Below are 20577 nucleotides of genomic sequence, written 5' to 3'. Positions count from 1 at the left end.
AATGCTAAGCTATATTTGATATTTAGAAGAAGAGGATAAAATTCTGGTTGTTATCAGAATGCACGCTGTGATATAAATGTGATATAATGCGGAAGAAAATAAGAAAGAAAAAAATTTCACTCATTAAAGATTTTATATTCGGACTTGTCAGAAGATTGAATTTTTTTTTTTTTTAAAGAATTAATACAAATATATAGGTTAAACAGATAAAGCTTTGGATGATGTGAGCAGCTTTACGTTCAAATAGAGACTAAAGTGGTGGTTTAGAGCACGTTGAGTGGATAATGTCCATCTTCCTGTGACATGTTTAACATCAAGAAACTGTCACACGTCAGTAGTCACTCACGTATTTGTACGTTACGTGTTTCAAGTCTGTTAAATAATATGTAATACACAAACAATGTTTTTTTTTTTTTTTTGAATTTCTCTTGCGTAGATATTGTCTACCTGTTTTTAAATTATATGCAGGCAACCACACACCGTGCTCTTCGTCTTTTGCTTTCATCGTTGTTTGATCGCAATGTTCTAGGTATAGAACGCGCTTTACCCGCGCAAATATATACTAGACATGTGCAAATTGATATTAAAGACGTTTTGTATTACAGCCATAAGATATTAACATATTTAGCATTTTTAGCAATATCATCTCTAGACGCAGTCCCTGACACACTTTTAGTATTTATGTTCTATATTGCCAGTATTTTGCTATATTACATTTTTACGCACGCGCGTGCCTGCGCACACACGCGAGACTTCGTATCAATCAGTGGCAATACAACAAGCACACCACGTTGCCAACTTCGTATCAAAATATCGAATATAAGTGTCTCAGTATAAATTAGTCAAGATAACACTTTTCAGATACTGGAGAGATAAAGAATTGTATTACAATTACATCAAAATACCGCCAAGTTCACAAATTTAATTCCGCGAAATGAAAATTTTCTAATATATCTCTTGTCATTTATCTTGATTCTACTTACATTAAACACATTGAAACATATGGTAAGGAAAGTTTCACCGAGGTTATTGCGACGTATATTTATTATTAAAAGATTAAATGACAAGGTCGATCACACAGATATTATTGAGAACGATTAATTATGCATACAAATTAATAATAATGTTTTTATTCATTTTTCTTAATTTTCGTACAGCACTATTTTTATGTTACTCCAATGTTATGCACAATCTGTATGAAGAGACACAGAGGTTACAATGCAAACAAGATTGTCCCTGTTACAAATATTGTTAATTCTATGTATCTTTCAGAAAGGTGAGCGTTTTTTTATAGTTACGGAATTTGTTTTACTTATTAAAACAAAACATTTAATTTACAACGATAATATACACATAGTCACTGCTTATTTCATAATAGAACGATGTAACAAGTTGTTGCACAATCGATCGATTTCTTACGCAAACTTATCGAAATCAATATTAGAAGTGTCCTTAAATAATCTCTTTTTTTTATGATAATTACGCAAAAAATTAAGAGTGCACTGCAATCACGTGTTATCAGTGTAGCAGCAGAAAGGATGAGGACTGTACCGTCAACAAAGTGCATTCGAAATATCTCAAACTGTGTCCGTCAAGTCACCTCTATTGTCGCAAAGCAGTTTACGTGTGTGAGTAGAATCGACTTAATTCGAGCGAACCTTTGCGTGCTTTTACACATATACAGACTTACATTGCGCGCACACATAAGTGTCGTTACGACATAAAAGTATCGAATTTGTTTCGTGTTATCCCGAAACGGAGTTCCGTTTAAGCTTAACTTAAACTTTGTGATTTCACGAAAACGCAAATATAGATTATTTTATGGACTCGCATAATGACCTGACACTGCGTGAATGCGCAAAATCGCGAAATAGCCAAAAGGAGTGTTATCGAGGACGCTATAGTCGGGATAGCTATCAGCTTGTCTGCGAATGCGTGGGTTACGGTTGCAATCGATCTCAACACTGCTCTCTCAGCCCCTTGATCCATTTCCTGTGTACACTCCTCGTGATTGTTGATTATTTCATTATCAGTAGAATCGTTTGAATTGAGAATAATCAATAAGAAATCACGACAGCGCGAGATTTTATCTCGCGACACGAGAATTAGAAATAAATCACCGATTTATGTATATGTTATTCGATTTTGCAAATCGGAAGTGTGTGTGTGTGTGTGTGTGTGTGCAATTGCAAAATGCAAATACGAGATGGCATTGGTCGATTAAGCCGACTTTCAAGGTGAAAGAACGCTACAACTGACACCTCCGATTTGCAATACCGAACGCGATGGAATAATCACGTAATAATCTCTTCGCGCTCTTCCATGAATATGTAAATATGTATTGTGTGCGCAGAATTTGTAACGTAGTCTTAATATGCATCTGTAAGAAAACCGAATTGTAATTATGCTCTGTAATGGGATTAAAGAAACTAAAAAACACTATTTAAGAAACAAAAAAAAAAACACTCATTTTTACATCTAAGCTGTACGTTAAAATATTTTTTGGTCGTTTTGTGTATTTCTTGTCATAAGACTCGAAAAACTTCAAACCAGACTAACGGCGTCAATGGCGTCTCGGCGTCGGTTATTCAGGCGCCACGGCGTCGCGGACACGCTTCTCTCTCCTTCGCTTATAATCCTCTTCCCCTTTACTGCTCCCCTTTTTCCTTCTCCTCTTTCTCTGTTTCTCTTTCTCTCTTCTCTTTGTTTCTTTTTTTAAACCACATTTTGTTCCGCACGTTCTTCATTAAATTTACAATTGATTATGATTTATAAACATTTTTTCAGAATTAAATATACATGTACATCTAACTCTTGATGTTTTTTTTTTTTTTTTTTTTTTTTATATCAAGAAAGGTGCCATATGTTTTCTCTCGAAGTTTGAAATTTTATATAGTAATGAAACTTTTTCATTATTTCGTGTGCGAGCACATAAATCCATATACAAAATCATTTTGGTATCATGCGCGTTACGGAGAAACTTGGCGAACAGTACAAAATAAATAGCCGAGAAAGATATGGGGGTAGGAGAAGATAGAGGGTGGCGGGTCACACAGTGTGGAGAAACCTCGCGTAGTCGTATTCGCAGTCAGTCTGTCTATACGACAACAACTCTGTTCTTCCAAGAGTGGTTGCTGCCCTCTTCGCTACGCGTTTGTATTTTTATTATTCAGAGAAAAACAAAAGTTGCAATAATCGAGATGTGTCGGAAAATTGAGATATTGCTCATCACTTCAACTCTTGTATTAACGGTTCATTCAGGTAACGATTTTTATACGTATAACGAAGTAATACGCCGAAGAAGATAGAAACATTTAAGTGCGGTCGTGTTAAGATTGAGAAACGGCGAAGTAGTGCGTGAATTAAGAAATTTGTATATTTGCATGCGTCAATACAATTTATTGCAAATGGAAGTCTTCGGAAAATTTACATTAAACAAACGCGACAACAAAAAAGTGCAAACTTTGACTTTAAACAATTTTCTAAATTTTCTAAGGTTTTAGGAATATCATATATATAAAATATAATATTATATTCAGAAAAACAATATATACTTATATATTAGTAATCTATAAAGAAATTATTTTAACGTCAATAATATTTTATCATTTATAAATAAAAATTATTACGAAAAAAATCGATTTGATTAATTTGTCACATGTAATTGATCTATAACTTAAAATATATTTTTGATTCGCGTAACAATTTGTGCGCTTCTCATTTTCTAGCCCTTTTCAAAGTCTTTAAAGAGAAAAAAACTTACAAAAGAAAATTCTTACTATCATATATATGTGTATACTATAATCGCGTCGCGATCTTGGCGCCACTTGGACCTTGCGACCTAAATAAAAATCTGAACTGTATCTGTGTGTGTATGCGCGCGCGTGCGCGTATATGGTAGTAAAGAAAAAGACTGCAAAATTGCAAAATTACATAAAAGATAAGTTTTTTAATAAATAAATACATGTAAAAAAGCTAAAAGGCAATATTTTTTAAGTATCTCAAAAGAAAATTACTATTTGTTTATTAGTTCAGTGGAAAGAAAGAAATACGGATTATTTACCGCTGCGTAGTAGAAACGCGCAATGGTCATTGAAAAGCTAGTGCTATACTACGTGCGATTTTGAAAAAATTCGTGAATATTACTGCAAAATAAAATTGTTGATTTGTGTCAATTTGACGAATTTTTTGTTTCATACTATTAGCGAATTTCGTACAAATCACAATCGCGAATCGTGAATGCGCACCTAGCACTATTTCTGGAGTTTATAAAAAATATAATAGCTATTGTTTGCTATGCATTTGCTGTTTATTTATAGATTACGTGTTTAAATGCTACATGTGCACTTCACTGACGAACGAGGGTTGCGACTACGCTATGTCAGCGACTTCCTCGTTACATCCGGTGGAGTGCACTAAAAACAACATGATACATTGGCAGAGAATCATTCTGCAAAACAAGCAACTCAATCCGTTTGCGAAAATTTTCGACGCCGACATGCCAAACTATACCTATCATCAGAACATACCTCTAGCTTGTGCCAAAGTCATTCTTAACGGCAAGTAACTGTAAATCGTAAAGAAAATCGTAAAGAAATCGTTAAGTAGATGATATCATATCAAGAACATCTACGAAAATTAACGTAACGTTTTGCTCTTTTTCAGTTGAAAATCAAGAAAAGCCTGTGACCATAAGAACATGTCAAACAGCTAAAACTGAAAATATTGATCCATGTAAAACAATAAACCAAAAATTAAAAGAGAATTCCCTGGGCATAATGGAGCAATGTTCCCTCTGTGTTAAGGACGCTTGCAACGACTCAATAGTTTTGTCTTCTGAAATAATTTATATTCTTGCAACACTTCTCGGGATCCTCATGCATGTTGCTTTTTATTCTTGGGCGTAACCTTTATCATTGTGTACTTACACCACAACGAAGACCTTTGTATTTATAAGATTATTACTCCTGACTTTGGATGCACATATATTCATTTTATAACTGTAAATGTAAATGATTCGATTAAACTCTTCCAACTAATTACATTCTATACGCATGTGGTAACAATAGAAAATATATATTATATATATATATATTTATATGATACTATTTATTTCTCATACACACACACACATATATGATATGTACTATAGTGTGCTGTGTAGGCTATAGACGTCGCAAAAGCAATTATAACGCGTATATTTATTACAAAATTGCCAATATAAGAAAAAAGTGTTTAAATATATATGTATTTGTGTATATTTTGTAGAAGTTTTTTCGGCAAATAAAATTATGTAATCACGTAGAACACACAAAAATAAATAAAAAAAAAAAAATGTTTATCAAATTTAGTTATCCTCGAAATACATACGTCATTACATTTTTTTTTTAAATACAAAAAACAACAAAATCTAAATAACTGTAAAATTTGTACATTCAAAACTCGATTAGAATAAAATGAAGAATGTGTAGAATGTTATTTGTTTTTTAACATCGAGTTTGAAAATTTTTTTGAAATAGCATTTCTGCTGAGATGATCTGACAAACGAGTCGCAACAAAGAAGCATTATAACTACATAATCAACTAAATAAAGACTAGCTTGATGTTACTGATGTTTTGCAATATTCGAAATAACAAAAAAAAGGCAAGATTACTTTCTCTTTTACTTGTACACTTATGTGGCAAATGTACATATTTTGTATCTTTATCAAAGAGAAGTCTGTTAACAGAAGAATTCATAAAGTCAAAATCAAGTGTGTGTGCATGTGCGTGTGTGTACATATACAGGGTATATAAAAAATACCGATACCGCGAAAAATCTCGAAAACTAGATCCTTTTAAACCCTACAACTCTACAACTTTTATCTGAAACACTTTTTTTGTAAAATGTCTAATTTTCGAGATTTTTTGCGGTACTTTTTATACACCCTGTATATTATTTTAAACAAAATATTTTAGAATATTGCATAATACTGTAAATATATATAAATAACAATACAAATGTTATATTACATGTTTTAATATAAATGGAATTTGATTTATAATTTTTGTTACTTACATAATTGTAATCACAATTAGAAAAATAGGAAATATTTAGTGTACACTTATTTTTTCGCAAACGATATTTTCATTGCGTGCGAAGGTGTGATTTTAAAACCTTGAAGAGCATCTTTCGCCGCTCCCGATTGAGCTTCATTCTCAAATTCAACGAATGCAATATCATGTCGATTAGGTACTAATCGTACTTCTTTGAAACCAGGAAATTGATTAAACAACATGGACAACATCATCTCGCTTGTCTCATCTGGCAAGTTTGTCAAGAACAATATTTGATTTGGTGGTTGTTCAGGCACAGCTGTGTTTATAAGGCCTGGATGTTGAGGTACACCAGCTTGATAACCAATTTGCTGTGAATGTTTGGCTTGTTCTTTTGCACGTTTCTTGGCGCGTTTAGCTTCTTCATCTGCAGCTGGGACAACTCGTTTCGGTTTTTTGGGACGTTCCGCAAAGGTACCTTTCATTTTTGCTATTATATCGCTGTCAGTTTTAGCATATTGTATCCTCTACAAAACCATGAAATAGAAGAAAAATAACTGAACAAACAACATCTTAACTTGTAAACATTTTGTGTCAGGAAAAAAAAATATGTTATCATTCAACAATACATATATATGTTACATATATCAGAAAAAGAAGAGTTTAAAATTATATTATCAATAATCTCATATAAATTCTTACCATTGGTTTGTCATAAAATGGAAATCCTTGCATGGATCTCAAAGCATTCGTTGCACTTGCTATTTCTTTAAAAATAACAAAAGCTTGTCCACGCATTTTCAGTGTTTTCAAAGCTACAATATCTAATATCTGACCAAATTGAGAAAATATAGCATACAATGATTTCTTTAATTCATCTTTCTTGATTTTTTCATTCAAATTGTTAATGTAAATAGTATTATTTGGACGGATGTCCATTTTTGCTAAAAATTTTATAAAGATATACCCTACCTGTAAAAAAGATAATACTTAAGTTAGTTAACAAAATAACTTTTATATGTCCATGTGCAATAAATATACACATTGAAAATAAAAAGAGAAATAATTAGAAAAAACAATCTCATCCTAAATACTTTTCTTATCAACAAAACTTAAATAGATTAGAACTTAGAGATAGATTAGAAACATATAATTAATATTTCAATCAATTGATTGTCCGAGATAAGTGTTTACGAATTTAAGATTAAATATATACGTGTGCGCGTATATAAAATAAAACAAGCGGATAAAATTGAAATTATTTCATAGATTTTGTGTCAAACTTACGTGTTAAACTATTTTACCGCTACTTCTAACACGTCTTCACAATCTTGGCTTGAATTGTTAGACTTTAGAAGGTTTTATCTTCAATTTACCTTGCCTTCAGTCTGTTTAAAATTTTTTTACTTATTAGTAAAACTATAGACATATACAAGGTTATGTTAAGCGTCGGTTACAGGTTTACTGCAGAGCGGTCTGAAACAATTACAAGCCTATGTCCTATTGTTCATGTAAGAAGCGATGACGCAAGATTGTGGCGTCATCTAGGATACGTATCGCAATAATCGCGATTGCCAAGTGGAACGTATCGATCTTAAGAGCCGTCTACAATGGAGAGTTGTAAGCCGTAATAGTAAGAAATTGACCAATCACAGACAAAGTACAGAAGAATAATCGATTGTGATTTGTCAGTTTCTTACTGTTACAGTCTAAAACTCTCCATTGTAGACGACCCTTTACGTATCAATGGGTGCGTTCAGACAACTCAGCGGTTGAGAGATCATCACTTATGATAGGACTATTCTTCAAAATCTGCTGCGGTTCCAAAAAGTATGATCCAATCAGAAGTGATTATCTCTCAACCGTTGTGCAACTGTCGAGTTGTCTGAACGCACCCAAAATCTTTAGTGAACTTTGCTCTGATTGGTCGGATTGTGATCCGACCTCAATCTCAGTGCAGCAGTGTAATACGGGCTTTATGCGACACCAGCGCTTCAAACGGAAGTAAAAACGCAGCATATAAAATTTCTGTAATTCTAGATTTTTTTAATTATGCATTCAAAACAATGTTTAAAAATCTTATACGGCCGTGTTCTCCAGTTTTGATCAAGATATTGATGTAATCAAACGATCCACGCATACAAATCACCGATTGGTCAGTCGGATCGTCCGACGCGAGTAGTCAATTCCCAACGGAAATAATCGTTCGATCGTATAATCGGAGAAATGATAAAATCTCGCTGTTAAGAATTCGATTCGATATCGAGCTCCGATATCGAAGATGTTGCATTGTCACTAGAAATCTCGTGAAACAATCGAGAATCCGTTGTTGTTTTTGTTTTTTTTTTTTTTTGCTGCTCGTTTGTTTCTCCTCTTCTCGTCGGAGTACGGACTACGGATTGTCTCATTTCGAGAGTGCAAAGAGTGCGAGCACTACGTGATAAAACGAACGGACCTCGCGTGGGAAACTCACGGGTGCGAGGAAGACGAGCGTCGAGAGAGAGAAGAAGATAGAGAAGGTGTCGCACATAATCTCGTACAAGTATGCGGGGACTAGGTGAATTGTGAGTGAGAAAGTGAGCGATAGTGTGCGTGTGTTTGCGCGTGTGTGTGTTCCCTGATATATATGTGCGTCGTGTGATAAAATATAATAGCGCGCTGTACATGCACACACGCGTGTGCCGTGTCGCACTCTCTCTTTCTCCATCTCTCCTTCCCTTTCTTTTTCTTCCTTTTCATTCCCACTAATCGTGATTGTAGAGGGCGGGAGGGGGAGAGGAATCGGAGAGAAGACAGAGGAGCGAGAGCGAAAGCGGGCGAGCGAACGTGCGAGTGCGAGCGCAAGTCGTGGAAGCAGCGCGAGCGTGCGGAAGAGTGGCGGTGTGTCAGCGTAAAGCGAGCGAGCAAGTGAGCGAGCTAGACGAGCGCGTGCGGTGGTGGTGGTGACGACTGGTGCCGTGGACGGACGGACGAACGGTCGGTCGGTCGGGCGATCGGTCGGTCGGTCGACGGTCGGGCTGTGGTGTATGGAAGAACGAAGGAAGAAAGTGCAAAATTCGCAGTGTGTTGTGTCGGCTGCGGAGTGAGAAAAAGATACGCACGCGGAGGGAATAGTGTGTGTGGCGGCTCGGTTTGCTGGCAAATCTGAAAGGAGGAATTTATCATCCGTCGTCTCGAAGGGGTCTCGCGCGCGTCTCCACGGGACTGGTGTGTCAAAGGAATCTGTCTTTCTTCTCTGTCTCGCGTTTATCTTGCGTACACGTTCTCTATCTCTCTTTCCTTCTCTCTCTCTCTCTCTCTCTGTCTCTCCTTTCTTTCTCTCTCTTCTTTTCTCGTCACCGATCGCCGGGGGACCTATTGGTCGAGAACACGTCAAGGGACGACGACAACGCGTGGACATTTAACCAAGAAAGGAACGTGTTGCGAAGAGCACAATGTCCGATCGAGAGAGCCTGGACGATCAGCCACAAAGTAAGAACAGCCGGGGTTACTAAAGCGTCGTGACCGAACCGTTTCTGTGTGTTGCCATCTCTCTCTCTCTCTCTCTTTCTTTCTTCTCTCTGTCTCCTTTCCTCTCCCTTCTGTCTTCTGCGGTCGCGCTTAGTCGTTAGACCCTGGCGTTGTCTCGTCGAGTAAGTGAAACGTCCGCGTGTCGCATCGTCACACAAACATGTTCTCCCTCTGTGGTCTCCTGTTCCCGTGCGCCCGAGATACTCGGTGCTTCTTTCACGCGACGCGGATATATGCTCCGCGTTCGCGTGTACAAATCCTGCAAAGAGAAACGCTCGGTCTTCTTTTCGAGCCTTACGGGAACGTGCGCGGGTAATCCCTCTTCCCCCTATCATTTCCCAGCCGCCGAAGATTCAGAACACAGTTTGTTTCACCGCGTCAAGTTGCTTCGTGCTTATCGCACACAATCCCTGTTTTTTCGCATCCTCGTGGCAGGTTTTATCCAGCGCCACGTGAAGAAAATCGCTATTTTTCAACGGGACGCAGGATCCAAAATGGCCGACTCGCACATCGGGCTAAGAGGATAGTCTCTTTTGTCCCCTCTCCCGCGTTTCGTTTCTCTTGCTCCTTTGGCCGCAAACTCTTTTCCCCTTCTCGTTTGCTCTCCTTCCATCTTTTCTCTCCAACACACATGTTCTCTCTTTCTTTTATTCTCTTCCTTTCACACACGTTTCTCTCTCTCTCTCTCTCTGTCTTTCTCTCTCTCTCTCTCTCTCTCTCTCTCTCTCTCTCTCTTTCTCTCTTTCTGTTCTCGTGAATCAAACATTCGTAACTTCCGACGTTGCCGCGCGTCGCAATGCCGGTTCTTCATGCAGTTCTTGGGTTTTTTCCGCTGGTTAATGTGCGAGTCAAGTCGAAATTCTATATAAATATGATTGTCGTACAATAAACAAGTAGAATCAGACAGTGTGATGTAATTCACCTATCTGTCTCTGCTCGACGTGCACGCACGCACGCACGCACGCATGCACATACGCACGCACGCACGCTCGGAGCAAGAACGGAGCTCATCGCTCGACGCGGTCTCGGTTCGGAGCTGATAGATGTATAAATTTCACACGATTGTACATTACTTTTCTTCTTGACTCGCTCATTTTTTTACCGCAACCCGTGAAATCGTATCTCTTGGCTTGGAAATAAAATATGGAAAAAACTGAATAGCATATTTTGGATGAATGATCGAGAAACAGTCTTAACTCTTTTTCACGTATAAAAGTGACGTTCTTTATATATCTCTCCCATATACGTAACACACACACACACACACATACATTCTTTCTCTCTTTTTCTCTCTCGATGATTCCGATGGTCGACACGCGCGCACCTTTGTCGCTCCTAACCTCATTTTTCACGACTTTTACCTCGTGCCGCGCGACATTGACACACACGTATACTCTTTCTCTCTCTTTCCTCTCTCCTCTCTCTCTCTATCTCTCTCTCTCTCTCTCTCTCTCTCTCTCGAAAATCCCTCGTTTTATATATTTCGCCGATTAAATTAGACTTGGGTACTTTGGAGGTAGCCAGTATTTGTGCAGATTATTTGTGGCTTGGCATGAAACATGTCTTATAAATCTTAATAAATGTGAAAATTTGTTTTACAAGTAAAAATTAAAATTAATGTAACAAACTTTTCATCTTTCTTTTTTACTCTTTCTCTCTTCTAGAGAGATAAGTCAAGTTCTGTCACAATGAGATACAAGAAAGAATTTTGTATGAATTTGTTTTTGTTAGCCAAAAATTTTGTCTTATTTATGAACGAAATATTTACGGGATATTACATGTAATCAAATTTTTGGCTAACAAAAAAAAAGTATTGTAATTATATACATAGATTAGTTTAGAGAAAAACGTAGCTCTCATATTTTATTGATTGATAATTAGATAAAAATGTTTGAGAAAGACATTACAAAAAGAGAAGACGGTTTACTTCATTCTCTTTATGTAACACTTTAATAAGTGTTCTATATAAGTGTTGGTTGATTTGTAATCTGTCATTACATATGTATACGTTATATGCTTATTCTACATGCTTATATGGTTTTGTTTTTATTTTACTAGAATATGGAAACCCAGGTGGCATGGATGCTGGAGGTGCAGACTTTGATTCCGGTGAGTGATGATGTTGTGTAACAATGTAAGTAAATAATTTTTTCCACGTCCTCAAAACTTAAATTGATCTAGTAACCATTTATCGGTACACAAACATTCTGTCTGTTCTCTAAAGAATGCAATTATATCGAGAAGTTTGTGTTCTCGAAAAAGAAAAATATGTCGCGAAGGAAACAAGAGTTGAGACAGGGAGGGAGAGTAACCACCTGCCTACAAATGGGACAAATTTGTACGGATATTCACATGAAAATGGAATATGATGCGACCGGAAGCCGCGGGATATGAACGCGCGACACTGGGGCGCCGTTAGTGGAGCGCAGTCAGCTGGTCGTGACGTCACGCGCCATGTCGGTAGGCGCAAAGCGCCGGAGGTGGTGGTGATGTCGGTTGGAAGTCTCGCCGCCTCGCTCTGCGCGCGCTTTTGATTTAAAACGCGAAGTCACGTGGCAACGTTCGCACGGGGATCCGCGAGCCGGCGCTGGGACGATCGCGGATTGGTCTGCGCGCTTTATCCATCGCCACCGTGAGGCGCGCATTCCATTGGCATGACGGCGGGCTTCATGAATGACCGGCATGCTGTTCGTAACTCGATTTCGCGTTTGACGAAAGATATCGCGGGATTTCGGCACGTTTTTTTTTTTCTCGTCTTTGTTGTTCGTTCGCGCGCGCGATATTCCGCATTTTTTCTCGCCAACGAGATACGAAACGGAGTAACGACGACGACGACGACGACGACGACGACGATGCGTACAAACGCGGGTTCCCCCCGTGCAAAACGCGATGTGTCATTGCACGGTGACTACATCGACTCGATATCACCGTTGCCTTTTCCTCGTCATCCGGTCGGTTCGATCTCAGTGTACAACGTGCTCGCTTTCGCGAACATTTCCACGAGATCTTTGCTTTCGTAGCATATCATTTTGCGGAAAGAAGAAATCGGACGCGATCTCTGACAGTGCGGTCGCGTTGAGGATTTCGATCGGGAATACGCGCGGGCGCGAAGCATGTTTTGTTTAATTTTGATTATAATAAAAACTAATACATTTCGGTGAGAGAGAGAGAGAGAGTTTGAACTCGTGTGCTGTGAAACGCGCGAATACAATCTCCATGGCAACGAACACTCACAACGACGTCTGCGAGGATACGTCGAAAGACTGGGGCGACACCATGGAAAAGATACAATATTGGTATCCGGAAGGTATAATCATGCGTCTTGAAGTTAAATGCGGTTTTAAAAAAAAAAGATGAAGTTTTTAGAAATCATTTCTTTTATAGAATATAAAATTTTGCGAAAATTATGATAATATGTACGTACTCTCTCTCTGTACTACTCGCGCAACAGTCAATGCGTTAGTGAGAGGCGCTCGAGCCACACGTGATTCATTGACACACGTTCGTTCCGAGAATCGTGTCTGATTCAAGAATGTTCCGTATGGATCGAAGACGATGTGAAAATATCTCGTTAGCGCGAAAATGAAATAAATCGAGTGACACGAACGTCGAGAAATGAGTTGTCGTCTTACAACGCGCGTAAAAATATCTGACAAAATATAGCATTTGTTTTTTTTTTAAATTGACCGCTTCTGGGAACACCGGTGAAATATCTTCACGATGACTCCAACGTCTCCGGAAAAAGCGCGAACGACCTGTAATATATTACACGACATATTGAGAGAGACAAATTTAAACAAAAAATGTGGGACATTTTTAACGGAGAGACAGAAACGTGAAGTTTACGAAATTTTGAATTTGTGAAGTCTATGTGTTAAAAAAATCAAAAGAATATACGTTTTTATTTTTATTCAATTGCGTTGAGAAATTGGGGAATTTATTATATGGAATATTTTCATTTTGTTAATTTTCTCATACCTGTATTTTATGAAGAAGTAAATCACATTTCGTTGTGTAACGACTACAAATTTCTACAATGCTATTTTCAAGTGCTCTATTTTTGGATTCGCTAATAGAATAGAAAAGAACAGAAAATAGATCGTGACTCACATATATATACCTACCAGACGTCATTTTCCGAGCTTAACAAATTAATAAACATTTTTTTTTTCCAATTACAAACTACAAATCACTAATATGTATTTTTTGCGTACACGTGATCGAATACGTGCAACATATTTCGAAGCGTATTAATTTTATTTAAATTTTGGAAGAAATCAGCCGGGAAAAGTGAAATGGAGGAAAAGTTATGTCGTTTCGTGTGATTAATTGTCATATACGCGTTCTAGAGAGAATTCTAATAATCGATTCGGGAGGGAGAGAGAGAAGGGAGTTATTATATCCAGGGAATGATAAATTAGATTTGCGTCTTTTGTGTAACACTTGGAATTTTCTGTCACTCGATAAATTTTCTCGGCGTTGTGTATGACGTGTGGGATTTTCTCCGTGATTCTTGCACAGATCCGGAACAGACGGAAGCGTCTCGTTCTCGTTTTCAGGCGCTAGTTGTGCCGCGACTTCACAGGGAGTGCGGGATGGACGGGTGGAGATATCGGGTGGGCACACACCGCGAGAGAGAAGTCGGCGTTGAGATTTGCGTTGAGGCAGGTCCGGTACCAGCGCCACATGCCGAAGCTCCCCAGGCGGAAAGATCAATGCACTCTCTCGTCGCCGCAGTCGTCTCCGCTATTCGCCAACACGGTCGTTTGATGTTGTAATTCTCTCTTCCCCTAATTTTCTTCCGCGTAGACCGATCCTATGGTAGAAGTTCTCGCGACGCGGCATAAATCCACGAACGATTCCGGACGACGGCCGGATGCGCGAGTGTGCTGCGATCTCGACGGTGGAAGCGTCGCGACGAAGATGCGACGGCGTTTTCCGCGAGCATTCTCGGCGATTCGGTGATCGAGCACGATAAACATGGACGAGGAGGGTGGTATCACGAGAGAAAGAACTCCTAGCTACGACGAGAGGCGCATTACCCGGCGATCAAAGACGACAAACGCCGACGACGACGCCACGTTGTCGTCGTCGTCGTCGTCGCGAAATGGTGGTGTGCCCGCGATGCCTGCGCTTCGTGTAACTGTGTGATGAAATACGCGATGTAACATTGACGAGACACGCACAAGGTGAAAAACAAGAAGGTTGAAATGGGCGTATGCGACGACACACGCCGATTGTTTAGAATCCGTTTTATCGACACTCGATGAAAGAACACTACGGTCGAAGAAGATGCATCATTCGTAAACCGCGACGATGACGTTTATGCGCGATATCAAGTAGCGTCTTGCGAGTGTGACATCCGCCGAAAGATGATTCTGTCGATGATGTCGCAGATGACAGTTTCCTCCTCGTTCGTGCACGGTTAGAAATGACAAGCAACGAGTTTTTTCGAGTAATAAATGGTGACTTAAAAAACGAAACGGGAACTAAAAGTGAAGTGTAGAAAACGGAAATTGAGAAAAAAGGGAGAGACGTAGAAAGAGCTTAAAGATGTATTAGAACACAAAAAAAAAAAACAGAACAGTGTGGTAAACTTGTTCAAAATTAAAATTGTGCAAAACAATTTAGTTATTCAATAAAGAAAGAAAAAAGAAGCAAGGAATCAATTTATTCGCGCGCTAATCAAGTCGGATTGAAACTCGCGAGTGAGTTGATAAAGAATTGGTGCTACACGAGTGTGCTTACATAGTCGAGGAGTAATTGAAAAGATCAGATTTGACAGAGACTGATGTCGCGTGAAACCAGCGCGGTGCCAAATGAACATTGCGAAAAAAAAAATAACAATTTACGAGCCAGAACAGCGAAGTTCTCAAGAGACACTTTCGGCGCGCGAAATCGCATGCAGCATGGCGTAGAGGAAATGCAGACGATGGTGATGCAACCAGTCATCGACCGAGAGCGCCTTGGGGAAATAGGGCATTAATGAAAATACAGACCCGTACGTTAACAGGCCCGTTTCGCCCTTCTGAGTTATTAAAAGATCGAGAGCAAAGTATGTATCGATAGACCGTCAAGAAAATAGAACGACTGTCAAAGGTGATTCTGTGAAAAATTAGAAGATGTTCTTTCTCTTGATCCCCACCCCCCCTGGATTGATATGCGACGATGCACTCATCGATCATCTTAGCAACGTGTTCCTCACGGGACGAACAATGGACAAAGATCCTTGTGAAGGAGAGACTGAAGATTCAGTACGGATGTGTGTGAAGCTGGGACAGATCTGCGCGATGACCTACTTATCGGAAATGGAGGAATGACCTCTCTGGCCGAATTATACCGACGCGATCTATATATCGAAACCGTCCGATTCGCACACACGATGACGTAAATGACAAATCTGTGAAAATTACGGGTAAAAAAAAAAAAAAATAAAAACGGCTCTCGCTACTTTTTATACGAGAGAGAATCTCGCGCGAAAAAAAGCAGAAAAAGAGCTATGACGAAAGAGGAAGAGAGAAAGAAAGAGAAAGAAAAAGAAGCTACACCAGGGAGATAGAAATATCTGTGGCAACGGCTGCATTTAGTTAATCAATTCGCGGCCTTGATGAAGATTTAGTTCGTGACTCTTGTATGTAGGTGACGAGAAGGAAAGAGACGGATTTTACGCGCGCGTAAGGAGCGCGCGAATTATGTACAGGTGCACGGACCGCAGTATCGACAGGATGTTCAAGAGCAGGATTTTCCAGGGCGATCTCAGCCCCGTCCCAATTCCAGGCAGTCTGCAACAATCTAGTACGTAGTAATGTGGAAAGCAGCCACCGGTTAAGCTGCGTTACATCGATCGACCGAGCACGGGTTCTAATTGCCTTTACACCCCCGAGATTCCTCCGAGATCTGCTATTGTTCTTTTTTTTTTTTTTTTCGAGTTATCATTGCGCGATGTACATAGAGAGAGAGAGAGTGATCAAATTATTTCGAAATTTTTTCTCTTCTAATGACCACGATGTATATATTCGACAATTACATTCGAAGAAAGAGAAGCAAAACTTACCAAGTAATTAGGTCGTCAACTTCCTGTAAAAATAATTAACTAATAATTAACCACTTCCGCACTTCCTTCTCTACTTCCGTAGAGAAATCAATGGAAAGTAATTATAAAGTTCGTATTATTTTCTTAGCACGAAAGAGTCTAATAAAGTATCTATTTACGTCAAGTTGTTCGAAATATAAATCTCTATTAACAATTGCTTGAATTTAGACACACACTGCACACACGCAATTCAGAAAGAAATTAGTAAAGAGATATGCGAAAAATGGCTCGCAATCGGAAGAGACGACTTAAAATGCAAAATCACTCGAGAGAGACGCTAATTTTCGAAAAAAAAAAAAAACGGATTTTGAGATACTCCATAGGCTTTTGAATTCGCTTTGATTGACGCGCGTCGCATATCACTGATGCGCGTTTTCATCTCGCTGGTGCGATTTGTCTTCTTGGTGGCGCACTCAAGACGAGTTTCGAAAATGAATAGAACGTTTATTCAGAAGAAACACACACACACACACGCACAAACACCGGCAACAGTTCAGGATAAGAAGGAAAAAAACATTATTATAAGCGGTAGAGGCGTGTCTGGTCGTGATAGTGGGGCATCAAAGAGGTCGTTGACCTTTTCTCTGGTGCAGCTGTTATTGATCGATGAGAACTAGCAACATCGCTCTGGCGTGTTATACCGAGAGGTGCTTGTGTCTATCCGACAGACAGGATAGACCATTTACGTAGGTCCGGTTAGCACGGTCGGCGTAGCGCGGGAGTGTCCCGAGTATATTTTTGGCCTCTTCCCGATTTCAAAATTGCTTCGAACTAAAGCCCAGGAACGCGATGCCGAGAGAATTTGACGGGGAGGATCGAGCGCGGGGTGACCTAATAAACACTAGGTCACCTCTTTACCGACTCTAACGCGTACTCCTCCTTCCCTCCCTCTCTATCCACCCACCTACCTACCTATCTATCTATCTACCTACCTACCTACCTACCTACCTACCTACCCTCTTTCTGTACTGATGCCACTTATTTCTGCTCATTCCCTAAGAAGATACTTTCTGATACTTATCGCAGCTAAAACTATGTACTTTTTAAATCGTTGGCAGGTATATACCGTTGAAAGAGTACTTTTGTTTTTACTCAATAGAAAGAAAAGACAGCTTGATCAAGATGTAAAATTAGTTGTATGAACATTTCAATTATCGATCTTGTTGATATTGATAATGTGTCATTAATAATATTAAAACAATTATATATTTTTTTATAAGCATAATATGCGATTCTGCTTATCGGTTTAAATTTAAATTTAGATCAGTTATTTCATAAACATGTACAATGTACATGAGAGAATTTGCACAAAGCTGCTTATATAAATAAAGTATTAATAAACTATTTTATTTATATTGTAGGTCAGCAAGGTCAACAAAGCGAGCAGGAACTGGCGACGAAAATGTTGCAAATTCAAAGTAAAAGATTCTACCTTGATGTAAAACAAAATAGACGTGGAAGGTTTATCAAAGTCGCCGAGGTATCGTCTTATCTCCTAAATTTAACTTGTTTTGCTTATGTATGATTTCAGCAAAACAGAGTTTCTCTAATGTTTTTATATAAAATATTAATATCGATATGGTAATAAAATTTAAAAGATATTTTTGCTTTATAAGATATCTTTCAAACGTTTCATTAAAATAATTTTCTGATAAAAGCAAAACTTACAACTATAATACAAGAGTACGATCTACTAGAGTACATATCTTTGTACATATAATTGTATAATAATTTTAATTATAGATTGGAGCAGATGGAAGAAGAAGCCAAATCTACCTAGCACTCAGTACAGCATCTGAATTCCGGGACCACCTGTCGACGTTTAGCGATTTTTACGCATCTTTAGGTACATCAATAGCACGTATCAATTAAATTCAGAATAGTGTAATTTAGTGTATATATACAGTCAATAACTGGTATATGTGAAACATTGAAGCTATTTGTGAAATAATTGTCTTTAGTTGTTAAACTTGTCTTTTTATTTTAATGGAAAGGAATATTTGTTCCATTAACTTCGTATTCGTTTTCAATTCCGAATGATTAGGTCCGCCAAATCCGGAAAACGTACCAGACGACGGAAAATTGAAGTCAGAGATGATGGTGAAGGATAATAGGCGATATTACTTGGATCTCAAGGAGAATTCTCGCGGCCGTTTCCTGCGGGTGAGTCACCCTGTATGTACCAGCCAATATACTTATTTTCTACGCTAAGTCTTAAGAAGAATTTGTCGGCTTTAATGTCGTCTCAAGAGGTGTGTTCTTTTCGATGGATGACAAAAACGGATGAATAGAACTCTTCTAACGTTTCTCGCCGACGAAGGGTTGCATGAAACCTATATACAACGATTCTCTCACAATATAGCAGAATGACGTTGCGCGTAATCATCTTGCGTGATATTTGCATTGATTTTCTCTTACAGGTGTCGCAGACGATAACACGAGGAGGTCCCAGAACGCAGATTGCAATACCAGCACAAGGCATGATCGAGTTTCGCGACGCATTAACGGATCTTCTCGAAGAATTTGGAACGGACGATGGTGGTTTTAAAGGAGATTTGCCGGAAGGGCGTTACATGCGCGTGGATAGCAAGAATTTCTATTTTGATATTGGCCAAAACAATCGAGGCATCTATATGAGAATTTCTGAGGTAATCTTTTGTAATTATAATAAGAAACAAACGACAGATCAACATTTATAAAGTAGATGATGTAAGAAAAAATTTGTATTTTTACAGGTAAAGACGAATTTCAGGACAGCTATTACTGTACCGGAAAAGTCTTGGGCGCGTTTCCGTGATATATTCGCAGATTATTGCGAAAAGATGAAGGAAGGCGGCGGCGGTGTTAACAGCGGCGGAGGAGGAGGAAGTGTATTGTCCGAAGGGAAAGGCTCGGTGGTGGCACAGGTACCATCGCCATCCTCGAACACACAGCCTAATCCCAATCCAAATTTAGACTCTCCTCTAATCAAGTGAAAAAGGCTTTAACTTAATTCGAACATTTGGGAATTATAACTCGTTTTCAAGTCATTAATGCAAAGTAAAAGAACTTGTCAGATTCTATGCCATCGTCGTCATCGTCGTGTTACTCATCGACTGCGAAAAATCGATCATCGATATGATCGTCGTCACTGATCACACCGTCATCGATACCATTATTGTCACCATCGTTATCACCGAGATACCGTCACGACCATCACCGTCATCGTCATCGTTGCCGTCACATCACACCGATACACTCTTACCATCAAGCGCGAACACCAAAAACTCGCCTGAGATACGGCCATTAATATCGCAAAGAGTATCAGTCGATTGTTGAATATATGTTCGTATAATCACATTTGATAAAAAAAAAAAAAAAAAGAAAAACAAAAGACACAGGTGAGCAACGGTAGGTGATTATTAAAGGTACACGATTGTGGCATGTCCCACACGCGCTCACGCGTGAACATGGGAAAGATAAAAAAATAGAAAGGGAGAGAAAAAAATGGGGTGTGTGCGTGCGTGCGTATATGTGAGTGTGGCGTGCATGTACGCATGTGTGTGTGTATGTGTGTTGCGCGCGCTATGTACGTATATATATATATATATATGTATGTGCGCGAGAGAGAAAAAAACGAGTCACTGCCGCTCGTGTGACTAACGGGATAGGTGAAGAAAAGAAAAAACAACGCAACAATGGGATCGAGAATATAATAATTATTGCATGATGTCTTTTTGGGCTGACACGAGTTGCCATTGCTTAACGTTATGAAGTACTACTGTTCATTTCCTGTTCTGTAACATTTAACGCATGCGTTATGAATCTTTGCGCAAACAAAGAGTATCACAAAATAGTTGCGCAACGATACATTAACGAAATTGTCGTTATGAATTACGTTACAGAATAAGGACGCTGGTTATTCACGGACGCATGTTTTTTTTTTTTTTTTTTTTTTT

At 38.7% G+C, this 20577-nt stretch overlaps 3 protein-coding genes across 9 annotated transcripts in view; 2 read left to right on the top strand and 1 right to left on the bottom strand.

Annotated features, from left to right (window-relative positions):
- The first annotated feature begins 837 nt into the window (after positions 1 to 837).
- Positions 838 to 4922, top strand: LOC109853786. Of its 5 annotated transcripts, none has more exons than XM_020426203.1 (5): positions 838 to 1005; positions 1158 to 1276; positions 1528 to 1628; positions 4320 to 4559; positions 4666 to 4922. In XM_020426203.1, exons 1-5 carry the CDS (start codon positions 1003 to 1005, stop codon positions 4905 to 4907), a joined length of 705 nt encoding a protein of 234 aa, XP_020281792.1. In that variant the 5' UTR covers positions 838 to 1002; the 3' UTR covers positions 4908 to 4922. The 5 variants fall into 5 exon arrangements, with proteins under 5 accessions (XP_020281792.1, XP_020281794.1, XP_020281793.1 ...); XM_020426205.1 differs by having other exon boundaries at positions 1497 to 1628; XM_020426204.1 differs by having other exon boundaries at positions 838 to 1276.
- On the bottom strand, positions 4922 to 7528 carry LOC109853787 (U1 small nuclear ribonucleoprotein A). 2 transcript variants are annotated; one of them, XM_020426208.1, is made up of 4 exons: positions 7324 to 7528; positions 6739 to 7008; positions 6059 to 6563; positions 4922 to 5000 (listed from the first exon to the last, which is right to left on the bottom strand). In XM_020426208.1, the coding sequence occupies exons 2-3, from the start codon at positions 6973 to 6975 to the stop codon at positions 6105 to 6107; spliced, it is 696 nt and encodes a 231-aa protein (XP_020281797.1). In that variant the 5' UTR covers positions 6976 to 7008; positions 7324 to 7528; the 3' UTR covers positions 4922 to 5000; positions 6059 to 6104. The 2 variants fall into 2 exon arrangements, with proteins under 2 accessions (XP_020281797.1, XP_020281796.1); XM_020426207.1 differs by lacking the exon at positions 4922 to 5000 and having other exon boundaries at positions 6002 to 6563.
- Positions 7529 to 8718: 1190 nt separating this feature from the next.
- LOC109853782 (transcriptional activator protein Pur-beta) overlaps positions 8719 to 20577 on the top strand; it is a 19915-nt gene continuing 8056 nt past the window's right edge. The window contains exons 1-7 of one of the 2 annotated variants that reach the window (XM_020426196.1): positions 8719 to 9507; positions 11605 to 11655; positions 18001 to 18119; positions 18383 to 18485; positions 18684 to 18814; positions 19060 to 19287; positions 19375 to 19545. In XM_020426196.1, the coding sequence (XP_020281785.1) occupies positions 9471 to 9507; positions 11605 to 11655; positions 18001 to 18119; positions 18383 to 18485; positions 18684 to 18814; positions 19060 to 19287; positions 19375 to 19545 (840 nt within the window). In that variant the 5' untranslated portion in view covers positions 8719 to 9470. The remainder of the gene's footprint in view (positions 9508 to 11604; positions 11656 to 18000; positions 18120 to 18382; positions 18486 to 18683; positions 18815 to 19059; positions 19288 to 19374; positions 19546 to 20577) is intronic. The other variant, XM_020426197.1, reaches the window with a different exon arrangement.

Source organism: Pseudomyrmex gracilis, unplaced genomic scaffold, assembly GCF_002006095.1.
Source record: "Pseudomyrmex gracilis isolate BER0280 unplaced genomic scaffold, ASM200609v1 scaffold_54, whole genome shotgun sequence".
In the NCBI taxonomy this organism is placed as follows: Eukaryota; Metazoa; Arthropoda; class Insecta; order Hymenoptera; family Formicidae; genus Pseudomyrmex; species Pseudomyrmex gracilis.
The sequence above is the reverse complement of the archived record's forward strand: the minus strand, read 5'-3'. Positions and strand labels throughout refer to the sequence as shown.

Bases quoted from the DNA above. Each gene is read 5' to 3' on its own strand.
- LOC109853786 (XM_020426202.1), top strand. From the start codon at position 3,018: ATGGGGGTAGGAGAAGATAGAGGGTGGCGGGTCACACAGTGTGGAGAA. The intron at 3,262-4,319 runs GTAACGATTTTT...GTTTATTTATAG, and splicing joins TGTATTAACGGTTCATTCAG to ATTACGTGTTTAAATGCTAC. The intron at 4,560-4,665 runs GCAAGTAACTGT...GCTCTTTTTCAG, and splicing joins TGCCAAAGTCATTCTTAACG to TTGAAAATCAAGAAAAGCCT.
- LOC109853787 (XM_020426208.1), bottom strand. From the start codon at position 6,975: ATGGACATCCGTCCAAATAATACTATTTACATTAACAATTTGAATGAA. The intron at 6,564-6,738 runs GTAAGAATTTAT...ATGGTTTTGTAG, and splicing joins CATTTTATGACAAACCAATG to AGGATACAATATGCTAAAAC.